The following is a 19725-nucleotide window of genomic DNA, read 5'->3' on the forward strand; positions in this document are numbered from 1 at the left end:
ACTTTGGCTTCATCACTGGAAATTCTGGCACCCTTACTCTCATATAGAGCTAACATTACTCTCATATAGAGCTAACATTCTACTCTATCAGCGTTTATTTACAGCAGTAATAAATCAGCCGGTGTCCGGCACAAAAAACATCCTCTGCGCCAGACAAAACCGAAAGTTAGACAGAACAAAGAAACCAGGTTCTCCAGAAGTGGAGAAAGCTCCTCCCCAGAAGAGGCAGGATGACACTAGGACTCTGAGCTGTTAACCCTGTAAGCTCTGATTCCCCTCACACTCCTCTTGTCCTGCGCTGCTGGGGGCTTGTAAGTATCACCACTTACCCCAAAACCAAACCTTCACAGAACTCCCCATGACGCTGGAAGCTCAAAGGTTTTGTGAACCCATCTGCCAGGTTCTTCTGGCTTGGGAAGTACTGCAACTTCACCAAGCCTGTCTGGACACTCTGACACACATTCTGGAAACGTATGTCCAGATGTAATGGTGTCCGGCACAGTTCCCTGTGCCAAATGTGAGCCTCAAGCTTTCTTCCTGGCTCCAAGCAGAGTTTCGCAGCAGCGGTTAGTGCTTTGTGTGGGTGATAAATCAAAGTCTGTTCGCAGGCTTCTTGCTATCTAAGAAGGCTTTAATTAGGTACAGAAAAACATCATAAATCAGCCCGGAGGACTAGCGGACATCCTCTCCGGCTCAACAGCTAAAAGCGAAAGTAACTTACAGACAAAGAAAGATTCCTGTATGTGAACAAAACCACGCCTCAGAATGTGAGACTTCACACAGAACTGTTTAACCCTGTAAGTTCTGATTCTCCTCACAGTTTGGTTCTGGCCTTAAACTGCCCAGACTCTGCTGACTTCAGACAGGGTTGATTGTCCTCCCAAACAGTGATGGGCAAGCAACACTCCCCGCAGATTTCTTGAACCAGACATCTGTAGAACTCCTGTTCCCAGCACAGCTCTGACATTGCGCTGAACTCAGCTTCAGTAGAGGGCAGCGCAATGAGACTCTGCTTCCGGGACTTCCTCCCAACTAGATATTCCCCAGACTTTATGACCATCCCAGATACAGACTCCCTGTCATCCAGATTCGCCCAGTCACTATCTGACCAGAACGTGAGTTTGACATCACCTGTAGCTGACAGTTTGAGACAGAAGTCCTTGGTATCCTGCAGGTATCTCAGCACCTGCTTAATACCATTCCAGGCACTTACACTGGGCTTTGTACCTTCCCTGCTGAGCCAATTGGTAGCAAAAGCAATGTCCAGCCTGCTCCACTGGGAAAGATACAGTGTGTTCCGCTAGCTGACTGTCTTTCACGTAGCTTGTCTCCATGGGTCTTCTAACCCCTGCACAATCAGACATTCTGAACTTCTCAAGCAACTGCTCAATCTTGCCTTTCTGACTGAGCAAGAAGCTTCCATCTTCAGACCTGTCTATCTGTACCCCTAGGTAAACTCACTGAACCCAGGTTCTTGAGTTGGAAACATTTTCCAAGCTCTTTGGCAAACGTCTGCACCTGATTGTCTGCCCTTGAGAAATGAATTATGTCATCCACAAAAACCAAAACCAGTTCTTGTGACTCTTCTGACCCTTTCAAGTACAGACAGCTGTAAATAAATACTTCTAGAGTAGAAGAGAGGGACGCGGGTGGCGCTGTGGGTAAAACCTCAGTGCCTAGGAATTGTTGATCGTAAGGTCGGTGGTTTGAATCCCCGCGACGGGGTGAGCTCCCGTCGTTCGGTCCCAGCTCCTGTCAACCTAGCAGTTCGAAAGCACCCCTAAGTGTAAGTAGATAAATAGGGACCGCTTTATAGCGGGAAGGTAAACGCCATTTCCGTGTGCAGCGCTGGTGCTGGATCGCCAGATGCAGCTTCATCACACTGGCCACGTGACCCGGAAGTGTCTTCGGACAGTGCTGGCTCCCGGCCTCTTGAGCGAGATGAGAGCGCAACCCTAGGGTCGGTCACGATTGGCCCTAACGGGCAGGGGTACCTTTACCTTTACCTTTAGAGTAGAAGAGAAGCTGAGTATGGTATATAACACCAGTGCAGTTAGGAAGAATGTATAAAACTGGTTCAAATCTGTGTTGGAAATTTAAGGGAAAAGAAGGGACTTTTTATCACATGTGGTGGGAGTGTAGTAAAAAAATTTTAAAAAACAGAAATGATATATAATGAGTAGAAGAAAATGTTCCAATTAACATTTGTAAAAAAGCCTGAAGCTTTCTTGTTAGGGATTGTAGGAAAAGGCCTGCCAAGGAAATTAAAAAAAAACATTTTCATGTATGCAACAACAGCGGCAAGTGTCTTAATACCACAAGGATGGCAGAATGAGGAAATCCTGACTAAAGAACTGTGGCAAGAGAAACTGATGAATTATGCGGAATTGGCAAAACTGACACATAAACTACCTGACAAGGATAAATGTGACTTCAAAGAAGAATGGGAACCTTTTACGAAGTACTTAAAGAAACAACAAAATGAACTGGACTCCTTGGCAGGTTTTGAATATACATTCACAAACTTTTTATTGGTAATATACTGAAAGATAAACTGAGGATCTTTACAGCTCTGTAACATGCAGAGTATATTTGCTGAGAAACCAGAGAGAGGAGCTGAGGGAAGTCTGGGTGGGGTGGGAGGGTGGGCTTTTCTTTTTAGAGGAGGAGGGAGGGGGAAATGGGGAGAGAAAAAATGAGGATGATGTATTTTGATAAATTGTTGATTGTTGAAATCCATAATAAAAAATATTTTTTTAAAAAAGAGGAAGTGTGACACCTGGTGGTTATAGAAATATATATATTGGTAAAATCTGTGTTTTAATTGGGATAAATTGTGTCAATGAATAGAATTAAATTGTTGAATTATAAATATCAAAATATGGCTGCAAGAAAACCACTGGTCCTGACTGGAACTTCTGCAACCACTCCAGCACAGGGGAGAAGGATTTTGGCCCAGGAATTAGAACCAAAAACTGATCTCACAGATATGATTATGGACTTAAGGGGGGAAATAGGGGAAACGCTTAGGCATTGGGGTGTGAACTTGACCAGAATACAAAGTTAGTATTGGATTCAACAGGACAAATTAAATAATTGATGGGAATAACAGTACTGGACCTTAAAACTAAGACAGAGAGTCTAGAAGAAAAGACAAAACCGTCACAAGCAGAGGGGAAAGACCTAAAAAAGGACCATGAGAAATTAAAGAAGGAATCAGCAGAATTGAGGGCTTCCCAGGAATCAGCTTGGGATGCAATAGCTGTTCTGGGAATGTGCCAGAAGGAACAAATCTTGGCTTCCGGGGAATTCCAGAAGAATCATAAGAAGATATAAGACTGATATAAGGCTGATACATTGGGTTTACATAATCAATAATAGCATATTCAAATCAACCATATGTACAATTTTATATACATTAACACTCCTCCATCCACAAGGTTTATTTAACATTTAACATTTTAATTGCCCCAAATTGTTCAAATCTACCCTTCACAGCCACTGTAACATACCACTTGTTATCGTCCACCTGTCCTGCCATTGAGAACTTCTTGGATCATTATTTGTCTAGCTCCTCTCCTTTGACCTTACCGCCTTGGTGACCCTGCTGGGAGCATGAGACTCCCGACAGCTTCACTCACAAAGGTCATAGTAATTATAAGCCCACTCACCACAACAAGGGGATGATCCAGTGAGTGAGCTATAAATAATACAACAGCGGCATCAAATGGTGGGAAACTAGCAACAAGCGCTTGGAATTGTGAGATAAATTGAAGTATAAATAATACAACACTGACACACAGGGGTAAATGTACAAAATGACAGTAACAGGATATAAGGATATAAAAAACCAACTTCAACAAGAAGGAGATTTAAGTGATATTTTGACAGTAATGAGAGTATCACTAAGCCAGCAACACTTGCAGAAGTTGCAAGGGATTTAAGGGATTGCTCCAAAGAAATAAGTGATCTGTTTTAAAGGCCTAGCTCTCTGGAAGAAACTGAAAAAACAACAACACACTACTGGTCGATGAAATCAGAGACATGAAATCAAGTGAAAGAGATGCAGGAACAGATCACATAAACCCAAGAACAGGTGATTGCAATACAGCAGAAACCCAAAATCCTGGATGAACCAGTCGCTCTCCTAGAGATGCAGCACAAGGAAATGTATTTGAGATGTTGATTGATTCCAGAATAAAGAGAGGAAGGTTTTTAACAACCGCTGATTAAAGAATTGGAGAAATTTCTGGATACCAAGGAAGATGAGATGGAGAAACAAATTGAGTGGGCACACAGCACTAAATCAGCATCTGCAAGAGCAAGGAAAGTACCAGAAGATTGCTTAGTTCAATTCTCTACAAGAACCATACAGGGCAAGATTTTGCAAACTCAGAACAACCTACAGATGGACATCCAAAGGATTACAAGTGAAGGAAATCCCAACTAGACTCCTAAATAAAAGGAAAGATTACAAATTCCTAGCAGATGCTTTGAGAAAACCCTGCGTGTTGGGAGTTCCCTCAAGGACTGAGCTTTCAATTCAGAATGAAATTATTTCGAGCAACAGAAGAACAAGAAGGTGTTAGCTTCAGGTTTATATTTTATACTTTGTGTAATGTTAGAAACAAATGAGCAGTTCAGAGAGTGAAGATATAACGTCTTATAAAAGCAATATGGGAAGCTGAAGAAAAATAAGGATGGTAACATATGATGTTCTTAACATGCATTATGTGAAAACCTAAAAAATAAAAATAAAAAATTAATAGAATTGTTTTTATGCATACATGAAATAGACCATCCAAATAGGCAAAGGCACTTCTAGAGGATGTTCCATCTTTCTCCAAATCCTGCCTTAGCCCTACTATCTTTGAACATAGCCTTGGGTTCCACCCTGTGGTAGGGTTGCCCTACATCTGGGTTTTCCCAGACACATCTCCTTTTTCGGGGTCTACATCCCCATCCTCGAGGATTTTTAGAATTTGCCAAAATTTCCGGGGGGTGGGTGGGTTCTTTTCTTCCTTTGGTACCAAGACAAGCCCCAAAGGAGCATATTTGTGCTTGGGAATTCCCACTCCAGGAGTGTGACATAGAACACCTGTGCCCCGGGAAGGGGTGTGTCTGGGAGCTTTCCTTCCCAGCCAGAGAGTGTGCATGTGCAAGGCAAGTCCAATGTGCCCCCATCCCACAACCCTGCCAGAACCATCGCTCTCTCTACTGGCTCCCTTGGACCTGACATGGGAACTGAGAGAAGGCAGAAGCACAGTCGGCCTCAATCTTTTGTTTCATGTTTCTGTGTACATAGTTATGAGGGGTTTCTAGCATATGAAGCTTATCAGAGTCCAATTCAGAGTTTGTGCAGATCTATCTTTCTTTCCAAGTACAGTTCTCGATGAGTTGCCATGAAGGTCAGTTGCATGCAGGGCTTTTTTGCATCTGGAACTCACTTGACCTCAGTTCTGATACCTCTCAGGTGGACACCATCATAAGAGAGCAAGGGAAGTGTTCATGGTCAGTTCTGGTACCCTTTTTTCTGGAAAAATAGCACTGGTGGCATGTATGTTTTGATGATGACACATTCATTAAATGTAGACCAAAAATGTTGAAATTTGAATATTTCTGTTCCTTGTCTTTCTGCTTTAACTTTGCAAATGAAGATTTACACTAATGTACTTTGCCATATTTCCTGGTACAAGTGTTGAGATAGGAAGCTTTCCAAAATTACTAGCAGAGTTTATGAGGAGTAAGGATTCTTTTGGGGGATATGCTTTGATGGTAAAATATGTACCCAGCCTAAATAAAAAATAAAACTAATAACTTTTGAAAAAAATAAGTAGTATATCAAATCTGAAACCAACATTTCCCTAGGTTTATGCTTTATGTGGAATGCTGATTGGATGTGATGAGCAGCCAATCAGGAAATGGTATAGCCTAAATGGGAGGAGTTCTGGAATGCCTGACATCACAAGGGAGGTGGTTCTTAGCCAGTGGAAGGATGAAAATCCCTTAGGAGGCAATTAGGGAAAAGATTGTTCCATGGCAACACCAAGGTATCCAAACAGAAAGAGGTCTGAGGGGTGTAACACTTTCCTTACAAGCTATGATATTTGCAGGGTCTCATTCCAGGGACGAAAGGTCACCAAGAGGGAAAATGATAGGGAGCTTTTATAAATTGCAGATGGTTTTTCTCTTTTAAATACTAGAACTCAGGGTCATCCAATGAAACTGAGTGGTGGTACATTATAAGGATGTGCACAGGTGCTGTCTTGCCAGCGTCCCCTACTGGCTGTTTGGCCAATAGCAAAAACCAGACAAGCAACAGGTTTTTGGGATTCCACTGGACAGAGAATTGACAGACTCTTAGGTAGAGACAAACTCTTATTAATTGGTAAACATCAGGAAAGAAATTGATCAGCAACCTGGAATGCAGTCTAATATAAAGCCAACAGCAACTGGAATAAACTACAAAGCTAGCAATATAACCAATAAGCAAAATATCTCAGGCAACAACAACAACAAAACAGATAGAATAGGTTTAGTTCTTCATGTCTCTCCAGCCGATGGAGATCTGGAAGGCTTATCTGGGATACTTCAGACTGGTAGATGGTTGTTCTCTTCACATTCTGGAATGGAGCATAGAACAATGTATCAAGATCTCCCTGTCTCCTTCAGCTTCTGGCCCTTATATGTTGTATTTTTCCTTGTATAAGACTAGGGTTTTTTAGCTAAAAATTTAGGTTTAAAATTGGGGCTCGTTTTATACATGGGTTGTGCTGAGGGGTGTTTTGTTAATTTGGAGTCCCCCAAAATAGGGAGTGTCTTATACATGGGGGCATCTTATAGACGGAAAAATATGGTAGTCTGTAGCATAGGTCTCACACCAAGCTGGCAACAGATGTAATTCGTGATGTAATTCCGTTCCCATCCTTTGATCTGGCCTGGGAGTCGACACATGTGGGCGTGAGCCTTCATTTGCATTCTTTATCTGTGCAGTTCAGTCAAAGTAAGGTTACTTTCCTTGTTCCCAGTCAACTGCTTCCTCCTTCCTTCCCCCATGCAGTCAAGTGTTTGATAGCTGGCCAAGCTATGAAGTTCCTTTCGCTTATTCTCAAACAGCCAGGTTCCTTATATTAAAGCTCTAGCTACATTGCAAACCAGGAGCATCACATTCTGTTTTATTCCCTGGCAATACAGGTTCCCTGCTCTGATTCATGGGCCCAGTTTGTAAATCCAGATCTAGAGCATGATCCAGAAATTATAAGTCTTTGGGAAACCCATTTACTTGCATATCAAGGGCTGCTAGATCAGATGGCTTTGAAATGAAAGATGACAACAGTCCTCTTCTTTCTTTAAGCCACAGCATCAGATGTCAAGCTGGGTCTTTGCAAAAAGGAAACAAAATGGCACACTTGGAGAGCCTGGGTAACAGCTTCCCCTCTACTTCTTTTCCAGGTCCAACTCGTGGTCTCCAAAGTCTTGCTAGATTCAGTTGGATTTATAGAGTGAAAAATACTGTATATTGGACTCAACAACGTCTTTATGGGAAAGGATGGTCTAATACTGATGCCACTTTCTACCTAATGTGCTCATAATCTTATTCTCCATTTGTTGTTGTCTTATTCTAGCTTGTTGTTTCCTAAACACAACTGAGAGGATGGAGCAGCCAGCGCCCACAGCACCTCCAACACTATCGGCAACTATAACTGATGGTCTGTATCCTGCACAGTCATATGGGATGAGGTTTCTCATAAAGTAGAGGGATGCATGGGAATTGCACAGGTTCTGTCTGCCTCTTTTCCAGGTCCAACTTGTGGTCTCCAAAGTCTTTTTATTATTATTTATTTATTTCGTGGCTCTCTGGACAGATAAAGTTTACATTAGCAGCCAGCCAGGGAGAGATTTGCCTGCTTGCGCACGAGCAACCCCTTGGAAACCTAACAGTAATGAACAGATTATGCTTGTAGGGCTGCAAGAAGTTCTGTAAGGAGGATTATTTGAAATATTGCAATAAAAACTATGAAAAGAATTATTAGTTAATGATAATTAAGAGTAATAGAGAAATTAAGAAATGCAGAACAAGTGATAAAGAATGGAAAATCATCAGAGGTTGTTGATGGAAGTCTAAAACTTTGTATAAGATAAGAATTTATGTTAAATGATTGTTGGAAATGATATGTTAAAAAAACTAATAAAAATGTGGAGAGAGAGAGAATGCTATATTATCTAAAACATTTTTCAATACCTTTGAATCCATATGGAACATCTTTTTGGTATAAGATGGAGACTAATCCAGCAAAAGAAAAAGAAAGACATTTCAGTTATATTGGACTCAACAATGTCTTTACAGGAAATTGTCTAATACTGATAGATGCCTGATGTTGTCCATTTCAACTTTGTACCGATGAAATCCTTGACATTTGTAGATGTGCATCTATTTTAAAAATTATGCTCCTGTAATAGGGAGATTAAGTGCAGGACAACAAAAGTAAACTTTGTGAGCTTTAATGCTTGACAAGAGACTAATACTCTGAGCTTGGAAGGGAAAACACCCACCATCCAACCAATGTGTTCATAGTCATTATAATAGCTTGTTGTTTCACAGATGCAACTGAGAGGATGAAAAAGTCCAGAACTGATGGAGCAGCAGCAAAAGAAACTCGTGGTCTGTATACAGCACAGTCATATTGGATGAGGTTTCTCATAAAGTAGAGGAATGCATGGGAAAGGGAAGTTGATGGAGAGACAGGCAAGGAGTGGGACCAGTCAGGTTGTGCTAGGGAGGAGTGCAGAAAAAAGCACACACAGCTCTTTGGGTGCCACAGATCCACGAAGCCCCATAGAAACCCCAGGATTCAGCCGTCTCTTTGCTGCTGGCTGTGGTGTTCCTTTACTGTGTGCAGCCAGGAATGGTGCCACCATTAGGCAGAATGAGGCAGTTGCCTCAGGTAGCAGGTGCTGGGGTGGGCAGAGATGGGTAGACCACACAAGCTGCACTGCACCTCCTCAGTTAGTCTGCTGCCCCATCAGCAGCATCGAAATATCAGCCAATGGCCAGTCCAGCCCAGCTTCTTTATGTGGCATTATGTGTACAGAGGGAGCACCTTGTCATTTGTTTGGGGAGCAGAAAGTCCTTTAGTATCAAAGGCTACTGTCTTCTGATCCAGACATTGGTCAGAAAAGCTTCCTCAAGAAGCAAGGTATCCCCCCCTTGCTTCCTCTACCTGCTTACCCACCCAGATTACCACCCCTTGAACAGTTGACTGTCTCTGGCTGATGGCTACCACAGCATATGGAAACCCTTTTTCCTCGAGTGGCAGTGGTATGTTGGCTTGTTGCTATTTAGTTGTAGAGTTGTGTCTGAGTCTTTGTGACTGCATGGACCAGAGCACGCCAGGCACTCCTGTCTCCCACTGCCTCCCGCAGTTTGGTCAAACTCATGCTGGTAGCTTCGAGAATACTGTTGGCTACTGATGGCTAAATCAGAATTTTCTTTCTTCAAGCATCTACTTTTCAGGACATGGTTACCTTCTTAAAATCTCCAACGGGTGAAAGATTTATCATACTAGAGATTTTCATCCTTACTGCCATGACACTGCTGCTTTTCCTTCTATGTAAGTACATAATTAGCATACTTTGCAACTATTGTCATGGGCTTTGCTTAAATGCCAATAGCATTTCCAGAAAGAGATGGCAGGATCCACCTTCCATTTATCCCTTTCATCTCTCTTTGATATCAGGGGTTGAGTTACAGCTGTCATTCATTGAGAGCAATGACACTGTTTTGTTCTCCCTGAATAAGTGATTTCCAGCACTTGGAACAGAAACACAGGCTTACACAAGTCCCTGGAACACCCTGGACAATTCCCTTTCCCAGCTGCAATTCTCTGCTCCTTTCCCAACTCATCCTCATTTGCTGGGGGAGAGCCCCCATTCCTGATCCTCACCACCCTGCCCTCTGCTAGGGCTCCAGTTCCTTGAAGGAAAGTGCTTGGGGAAAACAGGCTGCAGAGGAAAAGGCCATGGCCAAAGTGGGTGGGTCCAGAGCATACCTAAATATCAAGATATATGCAGGATCTTTTTCAGCCGGAATTCATCAGGGCTCAGTTCCAGCCCTTTTCTGGTGGGCTCTGTTGTTAATCTAAGAGAACAAGGTCTGAGTGTGATTTATTGCTCAGATAAGCCTGGCGCCCGGTGCGCTCCCTCTGTGCAGCTCTGCTGCCAGGCCTCGGCATTCTCCAAAGTCCGCAAAGTAGAGACAGAACAAAGGGTTGAGACTCTCGGATGTGAAGCAGAATCTCCCCCCACCCCACAGTAGGCAGGGCGTACACTCTGAGATGTTTAACCCTGTAAGCTCAGGTTCTCATCACAACCCCTCTCGCCCTGCGCTACTGTGGGGCAAGTAAGTACAGAACTTACCCCAACTCCAAACCACCACAGAACTCCCCATGACGCTGGAAGCTTAAAGGTTTGGTAAATCCATCGGCCAAGTTATCGTGACTGGCACAATATTCCAGCTGTATCAAACCTGACTGAACACTCTGACACACATTTTGAAAACGTATGTCCAGATGCTTGGTTCTGGCCTTAAATTGCGCAGATTCAGCTAATTTCAAAAAGGGCTGATTGTCTTCCCAAACTGTGATGGGCAAGCTACAATCCCCATAGATCTCTTGCACCAAGCATCTATAGAACTCCAGTTCCTGGCACAAATCTGACAGTGCGCTGAATTCAGCCTCAGTAGAAGACAGCGCAATGAGACTTTGTTTCCGGCACTTCCACCCAACCAGTGACTTCCCAAACTTTATCACCAATCCAGACACAGACTTGCGGTCCTGCAGATTTGCCCAGTCACTGTCCACAAACAATGTGAGCTTCACCTCACCTTCAGCTGGTAGCTTGAGACTGAAGTCTTTGGTATGCTGCAGGTAACACAGTACCCGCTTGATACCATGCCAAGCACTCACACTGGGCTTTGATGCTTCCCTACTTAGCAGATTGGTAGCAAAGGCAATGTCTGGTCTGGTCCATTGGGACAGATACAACAGACTACCCAGAGCTGACTGAAAGAGCGCAGCATTCTCGAACTCAGCACTTTCTGCTTGCTGGCTATCTTTCACGTAGCTCGTTTCCATGGGTGTCCGAACTCCTGCACAATTGGACATTCTGAACTTCTCAAGCAACTGCTCAATCTTGCCCTTCTGACTGAGCAAGAAGCTACCATCCTCAGTTCTCGCTATCTGCACGCCCAGGTAGATCTTTACTGCACCCAGGTTCTTGAGCTGAAACCGTTTTCCAAGCTCTTTGGCAAACTTCTGCACCTGTTTGTCTGCCCTTCCTACGTAAATGATGTCATCAACATAGAATAACCCCATTTCCTGTGAGTCTCCTGATCCTCTAAGGAACAGGCAACTGTCAGCAAGACTCTTCCTGAAACCTTTAAAGAAATTGGAGTTCTTGTTGAAAATATACTGAAAAGGATATACCAAGAGCTCTGGCCAAAAGTTTCAATATAAGGAATAATTCCTACTCGAGAGTTGAAAAGAAAAACGTGTATATTCTGCTAAGAATAACAGTTTTAAACTAATAGTAAATTTAACACAACGTATAAGTGTGACAGTTTTAAGATAATAGTAAATTTAAATAAAACGTTTAAGTGCAGAAATAATGTAGTTTCAAATATGCAGTGATATAATATAAAGGTACATAAAATACCAGTACACAACAATTGTTTTATATAAGTCTCAATGGCAGTCAAAAAGAGTCCATATTATATAAAATCAGAATAAAGAATAAAGAATCAAATAGGGCCAAAAAGAAGTATCCGGAGTATGAATCAGATGTACGACTCAGTAGTGGTGACCAGGACAGGGCCCTGTTTCGGAGTAGACGCCTTCTTCAGCTGGTAATATCAAATAATATGTCAAAATAGATCAAGGTTCTCCAATACCATACATCATAAATATAATGAAGTATATACATTCTAAAGTGTATTAACACATATCATGATATTTGGTTCCATACCTCGGTTTTTTAAGGACTCTAAATCTGTTGGAAGTCTATATCATTCAATTCTTTTATGTTTCTTTTTCCAACATGCGTCTAGAAATGAGAATTTACAAGAGTTATTGTTTCCAGTCAAATTGTTTGTGAAAAACGGACATCAGATGAGTCTTTTCTCATCTTAGATAATTGAATCCAAATTTTCTTGCGTTTCTCTGTGCGTTTTCTATTAGGGAGTGAGATCATTGTCTTATATGTGTGTCTGTGGGGGAAGAGGATAGGTTCTCCCTTCTTAAAGGTGTAAACCGAGAAGGGATATAAAGTCCAAGGTCATCTGTAGTAGTTTTTTAAAGAAAAGAATTGTAGTCTTGATGTTCATTCAAGCCCTTGGGGGACATCGTTTCAAACAAATGAATATATCGTGCTTCCTGTTGTAACAATAGTCTATCAATATTTCTCCTGGTATAGAAATCTACTTTTGGTTTCCAGATAATGAAGAAGACAAAATCATCCTCCGTATGTTTTTGCTGTATATAATGTTCCACCATTGGGGCTTCTAGCACTCTGTTACGGATCCGTGATCGATGTTCGTTTATGCGTAGTTTAATTGGTCTGGTGCTTTTGCCTATATATATCTTTTGGCATGGGCACATCTTCCTGAAACCTAGCTTCTCCAAAGCTTCATTCAGGCACAAGTTCCAATTCCTGGCCAATTGCTTCAGGCTGTAAATTGACTTGTGAAGTTTCCACACAGTACCTTGCTCATTGCCCTCAAACCCTGGAGGAAGAAGCATGTACAGATCCTCCTGGAGGTCTGAGTTCAAGTAGGCTACATCCACATCAAAGTGATGCAGCAGCAAACCTCTTTGTGCAGCAACGGCCAAGAGCAAGCATAGAGATTCACTCCTAGAGGTGGGAGCATAAACCTCCGTATAATGCAACCCCCTTCGCTGTGTGAATCCTCTCGCTACTAATCTGGCCTTTTACTGCGGTTCTCCTGTCGCTGTGGGTTTAAGACGGTAAACCCAGCGGCTACCCACGGCCTGTTTGCCCACCGGCAACTTCATGAGGGAGAACACACCTAGAGACTCCATTGAGCTCATCTCCTTCTGCATCGCCTCATGCCATTTCCTAGCTTCTTCCTGAGGCAGTGTGCTGGTCCCGGGGGGAAGGTACTGCTACCGTAGTCAGAGTTCACAAGATGTGAGGCGAGGTCCGAAACAGGGAGCCGGGCAGGGACAGGAACTCACGGAGATCAGAAGCATGAAGCCGGGCGGGGAACAAGAACGCTGGAAGGTCAGAAGCAGGAGGCCGGGCAGGGAACAGGAACACTGGAAGGTCCAAAGCTGGGAGCCGGGCGGGAACAGGAACGCTGGAAGGTCGGAAGCAGGAAGCCGGGCGAGGAACAGGAACACCGGAGGAACAGGACTGGATGCTGGCCGAAACAGCTCTTCAATGACGACGTTGATCCCGCAACCTGGGACCGGGCTGACTGACCTTTATCTTCTCTAAGGCCAGGGGCGGTCCTGGGCCCCAGGAGCCCCGCCTCTCCTGGCCTTAAGGCGAGCACTCCTCCTGGGAGAAACCAGTTCCTGTCGCCTCTCTGCCCTAAGCCTCTGCAGTTCAGGAGAGGCTGAAGGGTTACTGGGCCCCGGGGGAGGCTCACCTGTAGGCACTGAGTCCTCAAGCACCTCTGGGGCCAGAATGGTTTCACCTGGTGCCTGCTCCTGAGGATCTGACACAGGTGCAGGCTCCTCGGAATCTAGGCCTTGCCCCAGTTCAGCCGGCCCTGGAGGCGGGGACTCCTGTGCAAGCTGGGATTCCTCTGGTTCAGCCTCTGAATCGGAATCCCAGGCCATCACAGGCAGTTTCTGAACATCCTCAAAACTCTCGGGTTCATTATACGCTGGGGGGAGGTGTTTGTTCGCCTCAGAACATTGGTATCACTTTAACCTACTGCGTTCCATCATACCTCTCCTCCCTTTCGACTGTTGCCCATAGACTGGCCTTCACCAAAGCGAGGTTCAACGTTTTTCCCTCTAACGTCCTGAGATTCTCAAAGGGCCAAGCCCCCACCATGTGCGAATGTGATAAGGAGACACCGGAGTCGCTCCAGCACATTATGTTCACTTGCCCCCTGTTCAATGTGCCACGGGCAAATTTGTTGGGATCAATCATACAGAAACTAGAGGGTACCCCACCAAAATTCCACCTTGCCCAAATCTTGCAGGATAAGGATACTCATACGACCCTGAAAGTGGCAAGGTTCCTGGTCGCTGTCCTTACCCAAAAGCACTACAAGTTAACTAAGGCGTAGTATGCCATTCTATTCTATAGTTTTTTATTGTTATAGTGGTGTTTTAGCGGCTGTTTTCCCCACATGCACAAGTTGTTATTTATGTGTCGTTTTTACCTGTATGGGCCTATGGCCGTAAATAAAATTACTTACTTACTTACTCGGGTTCACACTGTGCCATACCGACGCACACGCTAGTGACTGCAAACCTTTCAGGAGGTTTCCCCTTGGTCGTCTGAGCTGATCGGCGCAACACTACTTCAGGAACCCCCTCTGACCCACTAGGGCCAGCCAGAACATCCTTGGCATCAGAGTGCTCCCCCCCCCCGACTTACTGCGCCTTCTGGACTTCTCAGCTGAACCTGTGGGAGAAGATGGAGCACTGCGTTGCTCAAGCTTCACAGCCTTCGGAGAAATTCTCCCCTCTGCCTGCTCTGGGTCAGGACTCTGGGCTTCAGTAGCAGGTTCGACCTCTTCCTCTTCTTCATCAGCAGTCAAGCAGACTCTCTGACAGGATGTCAGGGTTCCCATGTATCCGTGTCCAGCCACTCTGCTCACAGAATTCAGCACTGTTGCTGAGCAGAATCCTGGACTGGTTCCCTGACAGATAAGCAAACCTCCACCCCTTGGTCCCTGGCTCATACCCACAGAAAACCATCTTTTGGGACCTAGGACCACCCTTCTTGCGTTTGGCCTTTGGTATGAGGACCCAAGCCTCACAGCCAAAAACACGGAAGTAATGCACTTTGGGCTTCTTTCCATGCAGCAGAAAGTAGGGTGTGTCACCTACCACTGAATTGAATGACCTGTTCAGAATAAAGTTGGCTGTTCGCCAAGACTCCCCCCAAAAGCGCTGTGGGAGCCCGGCATCAAATAGCAATCCTGCGGACATCTCCTGCAGCATTCTGTTCCTCCTTTCCACAATCCCGTTTTGCTGGGGACTGTGTGGAGAAGTTAACCTATGTTGAATCCCCTTCTTGTGGAAGAAACTTTGCAGTGCAGACCCGATGAACTCCCCACCACGAACACTCTGAAAGTTTTGCACCCGTGTGGAAAACTGCAGTTCCACAGCCGCAATCCAGTCTTTGATTAGCGGTGCAGCCTCACTTTTGTGTTTGAGTGTGAAGAGCCAGCCGTTGCGCGTGTGGTCATCAATCAGAACCAGCACATGTTTGGCTCTGCCCATACTGGTCACAGACATCGGCCCACACAAATCTGCATGTACTAACTGAAAAGGCCTAGTGGTTACCCTCTCAGACCTTGGGTATGTGCACGTTTTCACCTTTGCGTGTTTGCACGCCCTGCAATCTAGAAACTTAGCATATGATTTCATTTTGCACCCTTCAGTGCACTCTGGGATCTTCTTCACTGACCCCCAGGACACATGGGCCAGGTGTCGGTGCCAGAGGTGGGCACACGCATCATGAACTGGAACGTTGGCACACTGTGCTTGAGCCACCGTCAGGTCATCTGGACCTGCAAAAGAAGCATCTAGTACAAACAACCTGTCTTTACATTCAACACTGACTAGTTGCTGTCCATTCTTAGAAATATAACACATATTGTCCTCAAAACACACTCTGTAGTTCTCAGCAAGAAGGGCACTGACAGATAGCAACGTGCAGGACAGTCCTGGAACAACAAACGCCTGGATCGAATCCTGTAAGAAAGAACAAAACAGTGAGCCAGCCTGCGTGAGAGCATGTTTAGTCCCATCTGCTAAACAGACAGTCTTTCCAGAAGTTACAGAGGTGCAGTTCTCCAGGAATCCACTAGATGGCCCGAGATGATGGGAAGCACCTGAGTCTATCACAAAAGTCAGCACAGCGTCCTGTTGACAACTCTTGACTGCTGCCATAGAGGCTGCTAAATGTTTATGTTCAGTGTCTCTGCCAGCTGCCTTTGGCTTTCCTTTCCCACGCTTAGAAGAGCCCTTTATCTGGTTGCTACGGGAGACGGCCTTCAGCTGTTTCTGTGCCTCCACTGGACATTCTCTTACCAGATGGGAGGGGGAGCCAAATCGATAACAGCGACGGGAAGCAAAAGCTCTCACAGTCTCCCTTCCAGCTCTTCCTGCGTTCCCTGCACCCCCACCTTTGGGTGCCCAGCCTGGGCCTGCACGCTCCCCAGCACTCTGGTTGTGGGCCTCTACATCACGTGGCCTCTCGGAGACAAAGCAGCAACACCCAGCTGTAACGTCAGGAACATGGCCAGCAGCCCCCACTGGGCTCTCAGCTTCCTCGGCCCTTGGCTTCCTCCTGTTGGCTTTTTGCAGTATGGTAGCGCTGCAGAGAGCTTGCTGGGGAGACCATGCATTAAAAAGAAAGGGACTCAAAAATAACTTAAACAAGGTTTTAATTACAAAAACAAAAACTCCTTATACACTAAATACATTAACAACAAACCAGACCCAACCACCAACCCAACCCCCAGGGTAATGGGAAAGCTAGGTGCTGCTCCTTATATACTACATCCAAATGCTGACACACCTTAATCAATGCAACTCAGCAGCACCTGCTGTCTTTCACAGCTGTAAAGCTGGGTCCCATTATCTTGCTCTGGCCCTTGCTCTGGCCCCTTAAAGACATACACATTGGGTGAAACAATGATGAACCTTTACATTTAAAGAAACCATTCAACACCTCCCAGCCCTTTGCTCCTGCTGAGCTTTCACACAGACTCCTCAGCACCTGCCAGGTTGCCTGAGCCGACTCAACGCCCTCCAGGTGGGGCAACAGCAAAGCGTCCACACTTGCTTTCAACATGCAGAGCTCTATTTGCTCTCTCTGCTCTCTCTCACTCAGCAGAGCAGCCTCCAGGTCTGCTGCACCATCTCCAGCAGCAGCTTGCATAGGTGGGGCCGGCTCCTTCTGGACTGGACTCCAGAGCCCTGTGGCCACAAACCACCCCCTTGCTCTTCTGGCCCAGATTTCCCAGGTCTGGCCTATGAGCTTCCCGGTGAGCTTCTCAAACGGGACATTGAAACTCTCCTGGAGTTCAGCCATCTCCTCCCCCGGCCCCCCTTGGGGCTTTTGAGTGCTCACGCATACCAACCGGCTCAGAGGAGAGGCCTCCAGTGTCTCTTTGCAGCACACAGCTTGCAGCCAGCCAGCTCAGACAGAGCCTCAAAGCTGATCTTTTCTTCCGGCAGCCAAAACAGCAGCTTTTCAGCTTTCTCAAGCTTTTAAGCACACAGCACTTCAAAGCAGGCTTTCTCTAATTGCGTATCACTGCCACCCATAACCTCTGAGTGTGATTTATTGCTCAGATAAGCCTGGTGCCTGGTGCGCTCCCTCTGCGCAGCTCTACTGCCAGGCCACGGCATTCTCCAAAGTCCGCCAGTGTAGTGTAGTGGTTAAGAGCGGTAGTCTCGTAATCTGGGGAACCGGGTTCGTGTCTCCGTTCCTCCACCTGCAGCTGCTGGGTGACCTTGGGCCAGTCACACTTCTCTGAAGTCTCTCAGCCCCACTCACCTCACAGAGTGTTTGTTGTGGGGGAGGAAGGGAAAGGAGATTGTTAGCTGCTTTGAGACTCCTGAAGGGGAGTGAAAGGCAGGATATCAAATCCAAACTCCTCTTCTTCTTCTTCTTCCGCATTCCAATGCTCTGAGCAAAAGCAGAGTCCAGCAGCAGTCAGAGAAAGCTGTAAGCTTCAGTGCTTTCTTCAGTGTGCTTAAACCAGTGTTTCCCAACCGGTGTTCCGCGGCACACTAGTGTGCCGCGAGAAGTTGCCGGGTGTGCCGTGGGAGGGAGGCGGGCGAGTCGGGCTGCTTTAGCCCCGTGCCTGCTCTCCCAGCTGGAGAGGTGACGCGCGCCTATGGAGGCTCCTGCCATAGGCGCGCGTCACCTCTCCAGCGGGGAGAGGGTCGCGGGGGGCTGCTTTAGCACGCACGGGGCTAAAGCAGCCCCCCGCGACCCTCTCCCCGCTGGAGAGGTGACACGCGCTTATGGCAGGAGCCTCCATAGGCGCGCGTCACCTCTCCAGCTGGGAGAGCACGCACGGGGCTAAAGCAGCCCCCCGCGACCCTCTCCCCGCTGGAGAGGTGACGCGTGCCTATGGCAGGAGCCTCCATAGGCGCGCGTCACCTCTCCAGCTGGGAGAGCACGCACGGGGCTAAAGCAGCCCCCCGCGACCCTCTCCCCGCTGGAGAGGTGACGCGCGCCTATGGCAGGAGCCTCCATAGGCGCGCGTCACCTCTCCAGCTGGGAGAGCACGCACGGGGCTAAAGCAGCCCCCCGCGACCCTCTCCCGGCTGGAGAGGTGACGCGCGCCTATGGCAGGAGCCTCCATAGGCGCGCGTCACCTCTCCAGCTGGGAGAGCACGCACGGGGCTAAAGCAGCCCCCCGCGACCCTCTCCCCGCTGGAGAGGTGACGCGCGCCTATGGCAGGAGCCTCCATAGGCGCGCGTCACCTCTCCAGCTGGGAGAGCACGCACGGGGCTAAAGCAGCCCCCCGCGACCCTCTCCCCGCTGGAGAGGTGACGCGCGCCTATGGCAGGAGCCTCCATAGGCGCGCGTCACCTCTCCAGCTGGGAGAGCACGCACGGGGCTAAAGCAGCCCCCCGCGACCCTCTCCCCGCTGGAGAGGTGACGCGCGCCTATGGCAGGAGCCTCCATAGGCGCGCGTCACCTCTCCAGCTGGGAGAGCACACACGGGGCTAAAGCAGCCCCCCGCGACCCTCTCCCGGCTGGAGAGGTGACGCGCGCCTATGGCAGGAGCCTCCATAGGCGCGCGTCACCTCTCCAGCTGGGAGAGCACGCACGGGGCTAAAGCAGCCCCCCGCGACCCTCTCCCGGCTGGAGAGGTGACGCGCGCCTATGGCAGGAGCCTCCATAGGCGCGCGTCACCTCTCCAGCTGGGAGAGCACGCACGGGGCTAAAGCGCGACCGTCCCCCGGCTGGAGACGCGGGGCTGGGGCGGGGGAAGCCCGAGCTTCCCCCTCCCCCAGAACGGGACCCAGAGCTCTGGGAGCTTGCGGGGCTGGGGGAGGAGGAAGCCCTCCGCCAGCCTCCAAACCATGTCGGGAGACAGCGGGTGGGCGCGCTACGCCTCTCCCGCTGTCTCCCAAGTTTGCGGGGCTGGCGACGGGGAGGAGCAGCCTTCTCCCCCCGCCAGCCTTCTAGCCAAGTCGGGGGACAGCGGGAAGGGCGCGCTACGCCTCTCCCGCTGTCGCCCGAGTTTGCGGGGCTGGCGACGGGGAAAAGCAGGCTTCTCCCCCCCCCCGCCAGCCTTCTAACCAAGTCGGGGGACAGCGGGATGGCGGCGTTCCTTCGGAGGACGCCCCGTGCTCCGCGCTGGTGTTGGCCAGCCTTGCGCACCCGGGGGATCTCCCCCCAGGAGCGCAAGGCTTGCGGGCGGCGCAGAGCACGGGGCGCCCTTCGGAGGACGCCCCGTGCTCCGCGCTCGTGTTGGCAAGCCTTGCGCACCC

At 47.5% G+C, this 19725-nt stretch overlaps 2 protein-coding genes across 2 annotated transcripts in view; one reads left to right on the forward strand and one right to left on the reverse strand.

The window, feature by feature from the left end:
• The window catches only part of LOC310852817 (CD209 antigen-like protein D), a 64004-nt gene that overhangs the window by 23146 nt on the left and 21133 nt on the right, over nucleotides 1-19725 (forward strand). The window contains exon 4 of the mRNA XM_083756908.1: nucleotides 9501-9611. Within this exon, the coding sequence (XP_083613034.1) occupies nucleotides 9501-9611 (111 nt within the window). The remainder of the gene's footprint in view (nucleotides 1-9500; nucleotides 9612-19725) is intronic.
• LOC310853077 (uncharacterized protein) lies at nucleotides 9755-17525 on the reverse strand (the record flags this gene model as incomplete). Its single annotated transcript, XM_083757242.1, has 6 exons — nucleotides 16939-17525; nucleotides 14941-16535; nucleotides 14632-14846; nucleotides 11219-11434; nucleotides 10638-11146; nucleotides 9755-9811 (listed from the first exon to the last, which is right to left on the reverse strand). Exons 1-6 carry the CDS (start codon nucleotides 17299-17301, stop codon nucleotides 9755-9757), a joined length of 2955 nt encoding a protein of 984 aa, XP_083613368.1. The 5' UTR covers nucleotides 17302-17525.

The sequence above is a fragment of the Podarcis gaigeae genome, assembly GCF_964106915.1.
Source record: "Podarcis gaigeae genome assembly, chromosome: 9".
Taxonomy (NCBI): Eukaryota; Metazoa; Chordata; class Lepidosauria; order Squamata; family Lacertidae; genus Podarcis; species Podarcis gaigeae.